Below are 15,278 nucleotides of genomic sequence, written 5' to 3' on the forward strand. Positions count from 1 at the left end.
CCGATCATTCCATGACGACGGCCGGTGCCGACTCGATGCCCAACGCACTCCCGTCACTCTCGTGCCCCTCCCCCGTAACTCATCTGTAACGACGCCTTTTATGCGAGGCCGACCAAACCCGGCGCCACGGGCATCTGTCTCTTCATCCCATCCGCGCGCCACGTCCTTGTGCTCGCTCGTTCACCCAGCAATTGTCACGGCAGTCACTCTTCTTTTTATTTCATTTTTTTTTCTTTGGTGCGCTATTGCCGCACGCCGAGGCCCCCCCCTTCCCCTTCCCTTGCCGCTCGCTCCCCCCCAACAAAGTGGCAATCAAAGTGATGGCCCTCTCCGAGATTACCACCTGAGCCACCACTGCCACCATGACCCAAATTGAGGACCCTTTTCTCCCTCAGCCCTCTCTTTCCCTTGCCTCCTTTGTTGCCTGGCCTCCATTCCGCTACCCGCAGAGGCGACGGACGGCACAAACGCTCGCCCTTTTGACCTCGAAATCTCCACAAATGGAGCGCCGACGCGTCGCGTCGACTTCTTTTTGGCGGTGTGGCGCTCGCGGCCGGTGGGTCTCGTCGTCGCCCCTTCCGTCCTGGTCTTGGCGTGCTGGAGACCCTGATGAGCGCGAGTGAATGAAGCGAGCGAGCGAGGAGCGAACGAACGAACGGGTCCGGCAACGGATCACCGTGGACACCCCCTTTTGGCTGTGATGTGACGCCGCGGCATGCCTCCCTGTGCAAGCGTGTGTGCTCAGCAGCAGCAGCAGCGCCGACGGACGGTGCCATTCGCCCACGTACGTACGAAGCAAGCACAACCATTTCGCACAGGGCCGTGCTTTGCGCCCGCAAGCCAATGCCACTGGTCTCTCGCAACCTCCCAGAGAATTCGAGGCGGACGGTGCCTGAGCCGTGTTACTGATCGCCCTCCCCCCTCCATCATACCCGTGCGCGGCTGGTGATGATGTGGCAGCCATTCGTTGGGCGTGCCTCGTGGCCACACCGTCCCCCGGCTCTAGCCTCGCTTTATAGTACGCATGTAGACCCGATGTGGAATGAACAACTCGTGCAGATAACCCAGACTAGCATTTGCAACGATAGAGCTGTGCCGCTTACTATGCGGCTAGTGCTGGTGGTAGTAGTAGACTATGCGAAGCTGACTGCCGAAGATTCGGCACGTACCTGGGACTAATGCACACGCTGATATGGCGCTCGGGGCCCGGAAGACCCCTTGTCCTTTCTTTACAGATAGCAAAAGCTGAGAACGGCAATAACAAGAAAGACATTTCGCCTGCTATGGCCCCAAAAAAACCAGAGATCATCGACGCTTGTCGCCATCTCCTTGTCAGATCGCCACATACTTCCGCCGCGCAGCGTATGTCATCCGCCCGAGCCTTGGGACAACACCATGCCCAATGAATGTGAAGTCGCTTCTGGTATCAAGCCCCTGCCATTTCCCTCAGTTCCGCGACTCGCCGACGGACTTCATATTCGGTGCGGCCGGGGACCAGGCCTACTAGCGTCTCGATCTTGGGGTTCGAAACCTTGTCGAGCGTGTCGCGCAGTGCCTCGTCCTCCCATATGCGCCAACCGTGATCTCTCAGATACTTGTCCTCGATGAGGATTCTTTGCGATGCTTCTCGAACCAGCTGCATCTGCCGTTCCTGCTTGTCGCGTTCGTCCCTCGCCTCCTTTTCACGTATCCTGCGCGTTTCCTGCTGCATCTGAGTCGCCATTTGTCTGTGCAAACGCTGGTTCAGGGGATCGTCTGCCTGCTTCAGTTTGTGGAGCAAGTCTCCCAAGTAGGTTTTTATTCGCCGACGGTTCGTCAACGTCATTTTTTCGTTTTTGGTCGCGGCCTGAATTCTATTTTCGTCCAGCTGCGGTTCTAACACCATGTACAGCTGCAGGCACCAGGCGAGAACAAGGCGGGGGAGCTCGAGAGCGGAGGGGATGAGGAGTCCTTCTACAGGTAGAGGAACACCAGCGTCTGATGTCACGAGGGTGCCCACGAGGACGGCCTCTCTCAAGCAGAGAACTAGCATTGGCATGACCTTCTTGCAAATGCCTGTTCTCGCAGCTTTGGTCAGTTGCAGCCGTGGGTCTGTGACCCGCGCAGTCGCTCGACCTACCGCCTCTAGGGCAGTCTTGATGGTTTCCTTTTCGGCTCGAAGGTGACCGGCCTGCTGTTGGTATTTGGGTATCCTCGGGATCCGTTTAAGGATTCTTATCAGCTCGTACGTCATTTGGAATAAAGCCCTCAAATCTTTCGTCCCAAGTTCCTTTGCATGGCGCTTCAGCCAATTGGTACCCCTCTCGTGGCCGTGCGGTAGTAGCTCGTCCGCGTAGTCGTTGTCACCCGTCCAGCCGCGCTTCGCCATGAGTTTCAGCATCAGACTGAGCTTCTCTAAGCTGACTATCGATGGCTGGACTTCGGGGCCCTCAGCATCCACAGCGCCCTCTGCAGTATCTGCGACATTGGTTGTGATGGTGACCCTCTCTGCAACTCTAGTAGGTATATCCTTCGCGCCAAGTCCTGTCTCGACATCATGCTGCTTCTGCTCTGGGGACTCATCGCGATCCAGTTTTTCATTCAGCCGGTCAGGCGGCTCCGAAGACGAGCCATTGGCGCCCAACTCCGGCGACCGTGTTTTCTGTTGCAAACCTGAGCGCTTGGCAGCAGGGCCCTCAGGATTGTCGTCACTGAGAAAGTCGACGAGATGAGCGTACAGGTCCTCATGCTCCTCTAGCGACTGTTGAGATGCTAGGCTTGGTTTCTTCTGGGGCTCTTGCGAACGCGTTACACCCGCGGAGACGTTGATCTTGTTGTAGAAGTTGTGATTTTGCGGTGCCTCTTCATCCTCTTCAGCCTCTGTTGCACTGCCATCATTATTGTTGATGCTGCTGTTTGGGGCTGCGACCTTGGTGCGAATCCTAGTTCCACGGCGTGCTGGCCTCTTGGGTGGTTGCCCAGGGGACCCGTCATTTAGCGCACGCTTCTTCTCAGCGGTTGCCGTCGCGTCCTCTCGTCCCATGGCGGCGGCGGTCTTCAGCGCACGGGATCGCGTCTGTCGAGTCGACAAGCCTGCCGGAGCATTTGTCTCCGCGTCCGTGGGCTTTGGGCCCTTCGCAGCCCTGGGCCGACCGACGGGACGTGGCATGGTGTTTGGCGAAACGCGTGATTGGCCGTCTGTGTTGGCAAAGTCGCACAACAAGACGCGTGGCGCACGGCGACCCTTGATTGGAGGGCCAGCGAGCCCATGTGAGGGTGATGTCTGCAACGAATGCAAACCGGGCGACTTGCCGGAGGCTCTCGCCGGTGCACTGACACGATTCTCGTAACTTAATGACGAGAGCTTCTCCTGTCGGGCTGTGGTCGGGCTAATTGAGTGACTGAAGAGGGTAGCGCGGCGGACGTTGATTGGGTGTGTCAGCCAAGCATTCCTTCCGCGCTTGTTGCGCTGAAGCAGACGGCGGACCATCACAGGGAAGGCACGTCCTGGCGCCTGAGCGCTGACCCATCTAGGAAACAGGCAGGTCACAATTAAGCCTCCAGTAGTTGTCAACCTAAGGTAGTACTGTTCAACCCTGAGTTTAAGGTAGCCAGGGGTCAATAACTCTTTCTTCATCAAATCAAGTGGATTTCCCAGCAGCATCAACCCATCAAAGTGACCCGTCCGACCCGGATGACGTGCCTTTGCGGGGCCAAGAAATATTCGAGGCTATAAAGACTAGCCGCTAGCCCAAATCCCAACTGTACGGATCAAGAATCGGACGCGGCCCATGCCTCCTGTCTCTTGCTGTTGAGAATGAAGGCTGAAGTGATCGAGGAGTATGGTTTGCGCGCGATGGCACTGCGGACTTTCTTAGTTCCCCGCCTGCGCACCTGGTTGTAAGACGGGCAGCGGGGTCTGAAGCTCGGGTGGGGGCGACCCACGTGCCTGCCCCTGGCAAGAGCTACCCGACTATAACAACTTGGGTACACACCACTCACTGTAGGTACGAACCCGCTTCGTCCCTCGTCAGCGGCTTCTAGTGCACTTGACGTAGCGACTTACACGAGCTAAATCACCACGAGATAAAGACAAGAACACAGCTTATGTACGACAAAAAGTCCCGCATTCTGGTAAACTGCGGAATCCTTGATGCGTGATGTATCAAAAAATCATCTCGGCGAAATCACACCATCCTTTCATTCAGACAGAGGTCGACTGACGAGAGTCGTCGCAATCAATCTTGTCAACAGCGTCGACTCATCTTGGCTTTGGCAAACACCAACTTACACCTTTGAAACAAGGACACCAAGCCTCCACAATTGCACGTCTCTATTCCAATAGTCTAGCATTATAACCTGCAGCTCAAGCAACTGATACTTTCCAATTCCCTCCTTCGCAAAGGTTCGTCGCAGCATGTGAAAGTGACCCCCCCTCGTGCCCGCTGACTAACCCCACACGTCACCACCCACTACCCACTACCCCTCGGAGGGGCAGCTCCATCTTCAAGACGTGATGCGACACCCCCAACTTCACACGGGTCCTCACGCTCTCGCAGACCATCCCCATTCCAGTCCTCCCCTCGTGGACGAATCTGACACACACCACAATCCCATTGTCACAAGGAAAGTCAATCAATTGGAGACTTGACCGCCCCGGCCTGAGAGCAACGTGCGCGCAGCATAGCCCACCACCAACCATGGCCTCCGTCGCCGCCGCGGCGCCCATTCCTACCTTGCAGCTCGTCGACACGAGCTCCCTGCCGTCCTTCACCAAGCCTGTCAAGCGCATCCACGAGGGCCCGGACGTCAAGCGCTTCCTCACCTCCCTCGCCTACCGGGACATTGGCCTCTTCATCCTACAGCTCAACAGGGCCCTCTGCCCGCGCCTCCCCTCCGATCCCGCCCTGCCGCCGTCTTCCACGTCGCCTTCGTCTGGTGCGGCCGCAACCACCCCCATCACCACCGCATCCTCCCGCAAGGCCACCGTCTACCCCCTGAAACCCGGGTCGCCGACCTCCGTGCCGTCCATCCAGGTCCTCCAGAAGCTCCTCTCCGAGATAGAGGCCCTCGTCGAGCAGGCGCCGCCCGACCCCGGCCCGCGGCGCTTCGGCAACGTCAGCTTCCGCGCGTGGTACGCCCTCGCCGAGGACAAGCTCGATGGCCTACTGCGCGCGGGCTTGCTCGGCGAGACGCTCGACCTAGGTGGCGGCGCGGCCAGGGACGAGGTCGGGAGCTACCTCCTCGGCGCGTTCGGCAGCGCGCAGAGGCTTGACTATGGCACTGGCCACGAGCTCAGCTTTGTAGCCTTCGTAGGCTGTCTCTGGAAGCTGGGCTTCTTCAAGGATGGGTCGGACATGGACGGGAGCATCGAGCGCGAGATTGTGCTCAACGTCTTCGAGCCGTGAGTCGGGAAACTCTCTTTCACACATCTTTCTCGCTGACACCTCCCCTCTCTTTAGGTACCTCCGGGTCGTGCGCAAGCTCATCCTCACCTACAACCTCGAGCCCGCGGGCTCCCACGGGGTCTGGGGCCTCGACGACCACTCCTTCATCGCCTACATCTTCGGCTCCGCGCAGCTCACGCGCCCCATCCACGCCTCCTCGACGGACCCCATGCCGCTCGAGGGCTCCGTCCCCGGCGCGCCCAGACCCAGCGACGTGACCAACCGCGCTGTCGTCAACGCCCAGCGCCAATCCAACATGTACTTCTCCGCCATCGGCTTCATCTACGACGTCAAGACGGGCCCCTTCTGGGAGCACTCCCCCGTCCTCTTCGACATCTCGGGCATCCGCGACGGTTGGGGCAAGATCAACAAGGGCATGATCAAGATGTTCAATGCAGAGGTCCTCTCCAAGTTCCCCGTCGTCCAGCACTTCCCTTTTGGTTCTCTCTTCTCCTGGGACGTCGACCCGCACGCGTCGACGCCCCTGCAGAGCGTCCACATGGCCAATCAGCCCATCGCGGCTGGGACTTCCGCGCATGCGCCCATGCCGGCACCTCCCCCCGGCGTCGGCGGTACTGCTGCGCCGTGGGCTCAAGCTACCAGAATGCCTCCGCCCTCGGGTCCCGGGATCCCATACACAACGGCGAACCCGCCAGGCCCTAGAAGTGGTACGTTGGGGACGAGACCACCGCCAGGCAGTACAACTGATTTGGGTTCGACCACCGCACAAATTACAGTTACAAAAGCTCCGTGGGCAAGAGATACTTGATAGTTTTGCATTTTGTGCATGATACTCGTGGTGCGGATGCATTGCCGACATTGTCGGATAATACGCAGCAGTTCGCGTGACCACAGTAGTTTGATTCGACTATCGCATTCATGCTTTTTTCCACCGAACCGGTGCATTACTCGGAGCGGCGGCTTCATACAATGACAACTGTCAAGGGTTCGTGATATACACTCATAGGCAGGCGATGGCGCTCATCAAGGAAACCATGTATTTAGACTACGAGTCCATTATAGTAGAAACAACCATCGCGGCGAAGACAGAGACGGCTTCATGGGGGGTATAAGTTCAAGCACCCACCGCTCCTCTGCCTAGGGTATCCAGCACACCAACAAACAAACACAGCCAGACCAGAATGAAACCAAGGCCCGATTGTCACAATGTCCAGCGGCTGCGGCATCTGAAGTTTCAGCGCTTCAGATGCCGCGCCCTCCGTTCGGTGTGAGAAGTCGTAACCTCGTATCAGCAATGCCCTCGAGGCAGGCGAGGGACGACAATTATGCAGTCGGGGCGGGGGCGGCAGCGGCGGCAGCGGTAGGGGCAGGAGGAACTTCTTCCTTCTTAGCCTCGGTGGTGGCAACCTCGGCAGTAGGTGCGGCCTCAGTGGTGGGCGCGGCCTCGACCTTGGCAGGCTCAACCGGAGCTGGCGAGTATAAGCATCCAGAACTCGGAAATGAAGCAGCTTGGGTTGTCTCACCCGGAGTCGCGTCAGCAGCCTTGGCTGCGTCAGTCACAGGAGCGGCCTCGGCGGCAGTCTCAGGTTTAGTCTCAGCCTTGGCAGGCGCAGTGGCAGGCGTGGGCTCGGCTAAATTTGGCATTAGACAAAAAACTTCCTCGTCATGCCACTGTGCTTTATTTTTGGGGACTTACCAGCGGGAGCAGGCTCGCTAGGCTTCGTCTCCGTCGGGGGAGCCGCAGGCGTCGTGGTCGCAGCGACATCAGCAGGCTTCGCGTCGGCAGGCTTGTCTTCAGCGGGCTTCTTCTCGCCCTTCTTCTTGAAGGCAGCCTTGAGCTTGGCCTTGAGATTGTCGAGCGCACCGAGAGCTGCGGGCACCATGTCAGCATAATCGCCGCATGGGAGAGAGATAAGCGGGCCCGGGTGAGAACAGAGAAGAGAAACCCGGGTCAGATGACAGGGTCAGCTAGAGTGTACTCACGAATTCCAGGCATCTTGAAATGTTCTAATCGTCTGTTCCCGACGACTGAAAAGATATACGTTCTGCGCGTCCGGTCAGCGAGCTGTCAGACGTGGAGCCGTGCCTCGTGGCCCGCCAGAGTCCGCGTCTTGGCCGGAGCCGACTGCCGTTGGAGACACGGCAAAAGGGTTGGCCCCAGCGGCGGGCATCCACAATTGGGGGCGACTCACTCTAACAAACAAGGGGACCTTTCTCTGCGCGGATAATGAAAAGGCGTCTTCTGCTGCTGACGCGGGCGAGGAGATGTTTGATGCAGATGACAAGAATCCGAGGTCAGAAGAGGCCGAGAGGAGGAGAAGAGATGAGGACGCGACAAGAGGAGGGAGGAGGGGAAAGGGGAGAGAAGAGACGAGGTCAGGAAAGGAAGGAAACGAAGACGAAGGGTCACTCGTGGTGGACAGCTATCCAGGGAAAGCTCGCTCGCGTGGAGGGGTGCGTGACCAGCGGCAGGTACCACCAGCTTCAAGGTACCCAGGTACCTAGTACTACCTCCAGTCAGCTCCACCCCATCCAGTCACTGCGCCCTTGTGGCCAACAGCGGCCAGCTGGGGAGGTACCTCCATTGTCACCTTACATTACCTGCGCTAGATCCGGTATCGACCATGGCCTCCTGCTACTCCACTGCCCTGCCCTGGACTGTGCTTCCATCCTGTCCTGCACCATCGAACAGGCTCAACTGCGCCTGCACCATCTACTGGGTATCTGCCCACAAGATCACTGCTGACGCGGGCCACAGCTGCAGGCTCTGCAGGTATACTGTAGGTAGCGCAGGTGGTGCAGGTGGCGGCCCCCGGGGCTCGCTGGAACCGCGGCGGCAAGCTCTCCCGCAAGAGCAGGCCCGTTTGGCGTCGTCTTACCAGGTGTTGGGCAGCACACTTTAACGTACTATGAAGTACGAGATACTTACCAAAATACTTTAGCGCGTCAAGATGGAGATACGAGCCTGGAAAGCAAGCGAGGTACTAAGTTACAATACGGTGATGAACAACAAGCCGTGATAGCGGCAGCAACAGCAGCAGATGTTGGAGCTTCAGGTCATCTATGGGTGGGGGGGCAAGCCACTGAGCGGCCGCCGTTTTAGGTGGGACCAGGGTCCTCGTGAACGCCTCCAGGGGACGTGGTTGGGGGAGCGGCCGCTGGGAGCCTGGCTGTGGGGGTGTTGGAAGGGTTGGTGGTGGGTGGTGGGATGGAAGAGCACCAAGCCAACATTGCATGCCAGCCAGCCGTTGCCAGCCCAGGGGCAGCCAAGCGGGTTGCAAAAAAAGAGGGACACCAAAAGCGACCATCCCTACCAATTCTACCTAGAACCCATCAATCACGACGAGTATTACCTACTTTTCAAAGCAGAAAATTGCTAAAACAAAAACATAAGGTCGTTAAATAGAACCTTAAGGCCATTTTAGCATCTTGATCTTCTGTGAGGACGGCAAATTGTGATACGAGCGAGGTCGCAAGATTCGCAGTCCCTCTTATTTTGCAGCCCGCTTGGCAGCGCTGGCCGACATCAAACGGAATGGCCGGAGATATATCTCGCGAGAAATGACGAGACACGGAGCTGCTAAATATGGACAAAGCCCCATTCCTTCCGGGCTGAAGCGTAGCCCGTGATACGTACTCCTCGAATGCCTTCCTCCAAGTGCCCCAACGTCGAGCCGCGGCGCGTCTGGGACTACTTCATCGCCGCTGAAAGAATAGATATTGAAAAACAAATGTGAAGCGCCCGGGTTCAAAGAATCATGCCATGCATGGAAGCAGCCCTGCAGTTGAGGGTGAGAGGGCTGAAGGCCGACGGGAGTCAACGCCCAGGTTCATATGCGCTGCGCGGAACTGACCTACGGCCGCGTATAAGCGCCTTCGGCGCCTCGTGATGCCGTCATTGTGTAATGCGCCACGGATCTGGCCAACGCCGTTGTACCAATCACTCTGAGACCGGTTCCTATGTTAAATATTGGGGCTGCTGTGCAATGGCGCTCTCCCTCCATGGCGCGATCGTGCAGCGGCGGCCAAAGATACATGGCCGCAACCGAAGGGCAGTGCAGATACCAGGGCCCTCGTCAACTAACGTTACCTTATTAGTAGTTATCAAGCGCCCCTAGAAACCCTGTAATTTCCGCTGCCGCCACGTACGGCCTGTTGTGTTGGATGCATGACATCGATGAGCTCTTCCAAGCCTGGCATGCAGGGTTGTGGTATACAGAGCTGCACGTCTGGGGACTGCAGAAGGGGGGAAATGTCAATTCGTCGCCAACGCCACCGACAAGAGGCCGAGCTATGACAACAACATGGAGCAAGGCGGTCAAAAGTACAAGATGACTCGCCCCGAAGGCGAAATGGCCAAAAAAAACAACGTCTGGGGCCAAACCGTGGATTGAACACGGGACCTCTTGCAGTTGAGCTGGCCCAAAGCAAGAATCATACCACTAGACCATTTGGCCGGTGGAGAAAGACGGCGTATTCTTGTTTAAGAAGGCGGGCAAACAGCCCCACCATCTTGTCGACTTTCCACGAATGGACCCGCGCCCTCCTTCATCTACGAGAGTGACGATCGGCATGTTTCAATCATCTAGATTTACTCGGATAAATCACAGTCTATCCCGCAGCCAGGCTAGCACCATGTGTTGCCCGTTGCCGCCGAGTTCGGTGATGCCCGTCTCTGTGCCCGCGTGAACCACCTGGACCCTGCGATACTTTTCGTGCTCCCTGTCTTGCAGGTCTTCGTCCCATTTGCTGCGCTCTTTCAGCTCGACGACGTCTATGCTGCGCCGCATCAGCGCTACCAGCTCGTACGCCTGCGACTGAAGCGAATTGCCGGACGCCTTGGGTCTCTTCTTTGGTCGCCCTGACTTGGTTGTTGATGGTGTGATCTGTGGCGGAGAATCGTACAAAAGAAGTGTTTCGGGTATTTTGAGGGTTGACTGCCGCGGGGGGTATATAAGATGTGACTTTCGCGGGGTTTTCAGTGGTATCGTTGGCTCGTCCTCGTCGGATGTCATGGCATCTATCGCTGCTATGTCGTCCATGGACATGGTGAAGGACGGCGGGACGTGCAGTCCTGGACTGTGGAAAAACAAGCTTGGGCTAGCAAAGGAATCGAAGAGATTCGACGGTCTGTCGAACAATCCGGGCATCTCTTCTCGTAGCCGCCGAATATGGAACGATTCTGTCGGCTCCTGCGTAACACGCGCTCGAGCGCCCGCGCGTTGAGGCGACTTATTGATCCTGTGATCGGGTAAAAACATTGTCCAGTTGTAGATGCCGTTGTACGCTACGACGCCTCGGATGCCAAAGCGCGAGTGAGCATGCGTCTCAGTGAGAGACAGCGACGTAGCAAGACCGGCGCCGAGATGAGAGCCGTAGACGTAAATGTCACGCCTGCCATTCTCAGGCGGCGCCAGATTCTCCACGAGCCAGGCGTAGGCAAAGGCCACGTCGTGGACCGGTGTCGGCCAAAACATAGGCACTAGGGCGTTGTATTTACCAGCAGGTAGATGGCCCGGCCGCCATCGGTAGTTGATGCTGGCAACTGGAAAGTTCTTTAGGAAGCTGGGCAGTGCCAACTCATCGCTGTCGCTTGCTGGGAACGCAGGGAGATGGATCAACAACGCCGACTCGGGACACGAGTCTGGGGCATTGTACAAGCTTTCTTCCGCGTCAGTACTGGGCTCAGTGATTCTACTAGGGAAGGCCAACGAACTCGACTGATACATGGCCAGCAGAACCGCATCTCACATCGACTCTCTCAGCGCGGTCGCCAGAGCTGTAGGCCCTGCGGTAGGTCCGTGGCGTGAACACGCGGAGCGCGGCAGCCCATCTCTGCATCCTCCTCACGGGAGACTGTGGGCATCGGCGGCAGAGTCGATCTCATGCATGTGCAGATTTGTCCACCACACCACTTCCTGGTGCAGCGATCAGCGGCGGTCAAGAGGGAGCGAGAAGAGTGTAAAGGGGCTAGGTTAGCGGTGGTGAGGGCGGAGCACCACCGTGCGAGACTGCGGGATTGACGGGAGCATTATTACCGGTCGGCGATGGATGACGATTCAAAATGAAAAGCTTGAGAGGCTTGGAAGCTGGCAGACGTCAACGGAGAGATGCAAGTACCGGTAGCCGAAACGCGTCCGCGCGTGGCGTTGAGGTGTGGTCACACGAAGGAGGGATGCGAGTGTGAATGGATTGAGTCGATGCGCTTTGCGCCAATTGGCCCAGGTAGAACTGACCTGCTTCGTACCTTCCTACCTTTAGGACCTGGACAAGCTGGGGAACCCACCACTAGGCAGCTGGAGAGGGTCAGCGGGCTGAGTGGGACTGCCCGATAAACGGCTGTCAACCCAAGCTTGAAAGGGTGCTGAACCCAGCGCCTGACGCATGCAGGCGCCCTCAACGGTGGCCACTACCTAAGGTAGAGAGCCCGCCATAGGCGATCCGTTCGCCTGGGCCACTGTCCGATCGCCAATGGGGCCCACGCGACCCCTCAAGCGTGGATGGCGCAAAGCCTCGGGCTGCCGGCCCCTCCGCTGTCAAGCACCAAGATCGGGACCTAGGTGCTCCAGGGGGTCCACCGCACAGGTCGGCGGCGGCTCTCCAGCGGCTTGGTCGGGCGTGAACGGGCCCGGGCATCTCCAACTGCACCTTGCTGTGCCGCCGGGAACAAACGTTAGAGCGCTGGCACTGAGGCTCTTCTGCCCCGGGCGCCACATCGCCCAGCAGCCGGCGGCGGCGAGTGCCCCACCTGCGGGCAGCAGTGAGGTCGAGTCGTGGCTGCCGGTTCGACGTCATGCGTGCTCCAGTGGTTGGCCTGGCTGAAGCCCTGCTTCCGCGCCGCCGGGTTCCAGGCCTTGCATCGAGATAGTACTAAGACAACCTCTTCCTATCCCCTCCTTGACAGCAAGCTTTCTTCGCCCTCCGCTCTCCTCATCCCTCCAACCTTGCCTTGGTAACATTAGCCTGTCTCCGCCTACGTCCCCTACAATTCCATCCCCAGCCTTGTCTCCCCTAGCTCCACCCGTTTTCCTTCCAACTCTTAGCATCCCGAAGCAGAACGTTGCTGTACTTCGTAAATGCATCGACGGACCGCTTGTCGAGCCGACTTTCGAGGACCATAGCCACCTTTGGCCATCAATCTTTGCCCCACGCCCGTCTTCGTCGCCCGTCGAGAACATTCGACTGCTTCCGGAGACACAGCGCTGAGCGCCACCATGGACGATGGCAGCCTCCAAGGTCCCATCGACGAGCATACGGCCCAAGCAGAAGAACAGCTCGCACACAGAATCTCGCCAGAGTCTCGGTTTCAAAATGATGAGGTGCATCTTGCGCCGAGGTGAGTGCTTCCCAGCTTCCACTTATCACGAGCGTCCAATGACTCGTCCTCACGTAGCCGGTGGTGGTTCGCCTCGTCCGCGTTCCCCATGATAGCCGGAACCCTCGGTCCCGTCGCCTCTGCCTTCAGCATCTGCGCCTTGGTGCGCCAATGGAGGCAATGGTGGCCGCCGAATACAGACATCGACACTGCCACTTTTCTTCCCGACCCCGCATGGTGAGCTCTGGTGATACTGCACACCTGCCTGCGACTAACAGCAAGTGCTAGGCTCACCATCGTCAACGCTGTCCAGCTGGCCGTGGCCCTCGTGTCCAACATGTTCCTCCTCCTGAACATGACTAAGAGAGTTCGCTTCTCCATTGCGCAGCCGATCACGATCGTCGGATGGTGAGAGCCCGTGGTGCCTCGGCATAGGTAGCCAGGCGTGCTGACCCTACCTAGGTATATCTCGGCCATATGTCTCATAGCCTTGAATGCGACCGCTGTAGGGCCTTTGGACGATGACCTGAACGGCATCCCCTCCAACGAGATCGTCTGGTCTCAGGCGTTCTACTATGGAATCTGGGCCGCCATTCTCTACTTCATCGATGCCTCTCTCCTGCTCGTGACCTTTTTAGGTGCATCTTACGGGCATTACAGTAAAGACTTCAACCTAACCCCCAGCCAACGAACCCTCATGCTACAGACCATCATGTTCCTTATGTACCTGCTGCTGGGCGCACTTATATTCTCGTCTATCGAAGGTTGGAACTACTTAGATGGCGTGTATTTTGCCGACGTCACCCTCTTCACCGTCGGGTTTGGTGACTTCACCGCCTCGACAACGCTTGCGAGATCCCTGCTGTTCCCATACGCCCTCATCGGCGTTATTAGCCTCGGTTTGGTCATCAGCTCGATTCGCAGCATGATACTCGAGCGTGGCCGCCGGGCGCTCGATGCCAGAATGGAGGAGAAAAATCGCCGCCGTGTAATCCGGAGCATAACGAAGAAGGGCAAGGACGATGTTTTGACACCCCTCAAGCGAGAGCCGACGATTGATGAGCCGCCCCCTGGCGAGTTTGAGCGCCGCCGGACCGAGTTTGAGCTGATGCGCAAGATCCAGGAAAAGGCATCGCAGCGGAGGAAGTGGGTTGCCATGGCCATTTCTACGGGATCATGGCTCGTTCTCTGGCTTCTCGGTGCCTTCATCTTCATGAAGTGCGAGGAAAAGTACCAGGGCTGGACCTACTTTGATGGGGTTTACTTTTGCTTCGTGTCGCTCATAACCATCGGGTACGGCGATGTCGTGCCCACCTCCAACGCCGGAAAGTCCTTTTTCGTCTTTTGGTCTCTCATGGCCTTGCCGACCATGACCGTTCTTATTTCCAACGCTGGAGATACGGTGGTGAAGTTCATTCGAGACGCCACCATCACCCTTGGAAACATCACCATTCTCCCTGGAGAGCACGGCTTTACTGACTACGTCAAATATGTGGCCCATCAGCTTTCCTTCGGGTCGTTGTTCGACTGCATGGGCGGTGCTGCACATGACCTTGAGAAGCAACGCTCTGGGACCGATAATTCACCCGTTGGCTACAGAATCAAGGAACGACTCTCGACCGCAGGCTCCGCTCGCAACGACGTGGCGAAGACGTCCTCCAATGTCACCGATGGCTCGCCAAGCGGGACTTCAGACGCTGCCACCGGGAGCAACCTGGAACCCATGTCGACGCATGGGCGGCGCTCGCTGTCCGTCGTGCGTCGCAGACTCGGGAACCTGCCCACCGGGCACGACCTACACCTCCTCCTCATCTCTGAAATCCAGAACGTCGCAAAGCATGTTCGCGAGGCTAAACCCCGGCGCTACACCTTTGAAGAGTGGGCGTGGTACTTGGGTCTCATCGGCGAGGACGAGCGCGACCCAGATACACACCGCAAGGCGCTCCCTAAGCAGAAGCACAAGCACAAGAAAAAGGGCAACCACCACAAGCGCCACAACCGTGGCGGTCATCACAATGATCATCGCGATCGCAGTGCGGAATTGGAGCGGTCCTCCAATGACCAGGATCAAGACCGACAGGAGCGGCCGCCGCGGCGGCGTTCCATGGGTGACGTGGTCTCGGGCGAGGAGAGCGACGTGCAGCAGTCACCCGCTACCAACAATCAAACCCCCGGCACCGGCAACGATGGCAACGAGAGCGAGCGCCTGAAGTGGTCGTGGGTCGGCCGTCGCAGTCCCCTTATGGGCGGGCAGGAAGAGAGCGAGTGGATATTGGAGCGCCTCATGGACAGGCTTAAGGAGTCGCTGTGGGACACCAAGAAGATTGCCGACGGTGCTGTCAGTGCCATCGAGTCGCTGTGATCCCTATCTTGACGCTTCTGTACGATTTGATTCCCGGGAGTGGTGCTGCTTGTCCTGTATACATTTTTGATACCCCCGTTTCTATAGTTTGTCTTTCGGCAGCACGAGAGTATGAAAGTCTGCGAGCGTCCCGTGCCTGTGAAGGTGGCTTTGCGATTCCCTTGTGCTCATGAGACTTTCCATATGCCGACCGCAAGTACCAGCATTGATTTTA

The 15,278-nt window shown here is 57.9% G+C and overlaps 5 protein-coding genes and 1 non-coding gene across 6 annotated transcripts; 2 read left to right on the forward strand and 4 right to left on the reverse strand.

The window, feature by feature from the left end:
- Positions 1-11: 11 nt before the first annotated feature.
- Positions 12-3,348, reverse strand: JDV02_004377 (uncharacterized protein). The gene has a single exon (XM_047985590.1). It carries the CDS (start codon positions 3,146-3,148, stop codon positions 1,427-1,429), a length of 1,722 nt encoding a protein of 573 aa, XP_047841567.1. The 5' UTR covers positions 3,149-3,348; the 3' UTR covers positions 12-1,426.
- Positions 3,349-4,499: 1,151 nt separating this feature from the next.
- RRD1 (Serine/threonine-protein phosphatase 2A activator 1) lies at positions 4,500-6,538 on the forward strand. Its single transcript, XM_047985591.1, has 2 exons — positions 4,500-5,383; positions 5,442-6,538. Exons 1-2 carry the CDS (start codon positions 4,680-4,682, stop codon positions 6,193-6,195), a joined length of 1,458 nt encoding a protein of 485 aa, XP_047841568.1. The 5' UTR covers positions 4,500-4,679; the 3' UTR covers positions 6,196-6,538.
- On the reverse strand, positions 6,258-7,790 carry JDV02_004379 (uncharacterized protein). The gene is made up of 5 exons (XM_047985592.1): positions 7,580-7,790; positions 7,371-7,432; positions 7,084-7,257; positions 6,911-7,018; positions 6,258-6,856 (listed from the first exon to the last, which is right to left on the reverse strand). Exons 2-5 carry the CDS (start codon positions 7,381-7,383, stop codon positions 6,711-6,713), a joined length of 441 nt encoding a protein of 146 aa, XP_047841569.1. The 5' UTR covers positions 7,384-7,432; positions 7,580-7,790; the 3' UTR covers positions 6,258-6,710.
- Positions 7,791-9,762: 1,972 nt separating this feature from the next.
- JDV02_004380 lies at positions 9,763-9,844 on the reverse strand. The gene has a single exon. It is a non-coding gene; the product is annotated as a tRNA-Pro (tRNA).
- Positions 9,845-9,971: 127 nt separating this feature from the next.
- JDV02_004381 (uncharacterized protein) lies at positions 9,972-11,594 on the reverse strand. Its single transcript, XM_047985593.1, has 3 exons — positions 11,426-11,594; positions 11,104-11,305; positions 9,972-11,048 (listed from the first exon to the last, which is right to left on the reverse strand). The coding sequence occupies exons 2-3, from the start codon at positions 11,226-11,228 to the stop codon at positions 9,992-9,994; spliced, it is 1,182 nt and encodes a 393-aa protein (XP_047841570.1). The 5' UTR covers positions 11,229-11,305; positions 11,426-11,594; the 3' UTR covers positions 9,972-9,991.
- A 662-nt stretch (positions 11,595-12,256) lies between these two features.
- JDV02_004382 (uncharacterized protein) lies at positions 12,257-15,266 on the forward strand. Its single transcript, XM_047985594.1, has 4 exons — positions 12,257-12,723; positions 12,781-12,939; positions 12,991-13,110; positions 13,165-15,266. Exons 1-4 carry the CDS (start codon positions 12,602-12,604, stop codon positions 15,062-15,064), a joined length of 2,301 nt encoding a protein of 766 aa, XP_047841571.1. The 5' UTR covers positions 12,257-12,601; the 3' UTR covers positions 15,065-15,266.
- The last annotated feature ends 12 nt before the right edge of the window (positions 15,267-15,278 follow it).

Source organism: Purpureocillium takamizusanense, chromosome 3 (genome assembly GCF_022605165.1).
Source record: "Purpureocillium takamizusanense chromosome 3, complete sequence".
Classification (NCBI taxonomy): domain Eukaryota; kingdom Fungi; phylum Ascomycota; class Sordariomycetes; order Hypocreales; family Ophiocordycipitaceae; genus Purpureocillium; species Purpureocillium takamizusanense.

Bases quoted from the DNA above. Each gene is read 5' to 3' on its own strand.
- JDV02_004377 (XM_047985590.1), bottom strand. From the start codon at position 3,148: ATGCCACGTCCCGTCGGTCGGCCCAGGGCTGCGAAGGGCCCAAAGCCC.
- RRD1 (XM_047985591.1), top strand. From the start codon at position 4,680: ATGGCCTCCGTCGCCGCCGCGGCGCCCATTCCTACCTTGCAGCTCGTC. The intron at 5,384-5,441 runs GTGAGTCGGGAA...CCCTCTCTTTAG, and splicing joins GTGCTCAACGTCTTCGAGCC to GTACCTCCGGGTCGTGCGCA.
- JDV02_004379 (XM_047985592.1), bottom strand. The intron at 7,019-7,083 runs GTAAGTCCCCAA...TGCCAAATTTAG, and splicing joins TAGCGAGCCTGCTCCCGCTG to CCGAGCCCACGCCTGCCACT. The intron at 6,857-6,910 runs GTGAGACAACCC...TATACTCGCCAG, and splicing joins GGCTGCTGACGCGACTCCGG to CTCCGGTTGAGCCTGCCAAG.
- JDV02_004381 (XM_047985593.1), bottom strand. From the start codon at position 11,228: ATGCAGAGATGGGCTGCCGCGCTCCGCGTGTTCACGCCACGGACCTAC. The intron at 11,049-11,103 runs GTTCGTTGGCCT...CGCGGAAGAAAG, and splicing joins GCTGGCCATGTATCAGTCGA to CTTGTACAATGCCCCAGACT.
- JDV02_004382 (XM_047985594.1), top strand. From the start codon at position 12,602: ATGGACGATGGCAGCCTCCAAGGTCCCATCGACGAGCATACGGCCCAA. The intron at 12,940-12,990 runs GTGAGCTCTGGT...AGCAAGTGCTAG, and splicing joins TTTCTTCCCGACCCCGCATG to GCTCACCATCGTCAACGCTG. The intron at 13,111-13,164 runs GTGAGAGCCCGT...GACCCTACCTAG, and splicing joins CCGATCACGATCGTCGGATG to GTATATCTCGGCCATATGTC.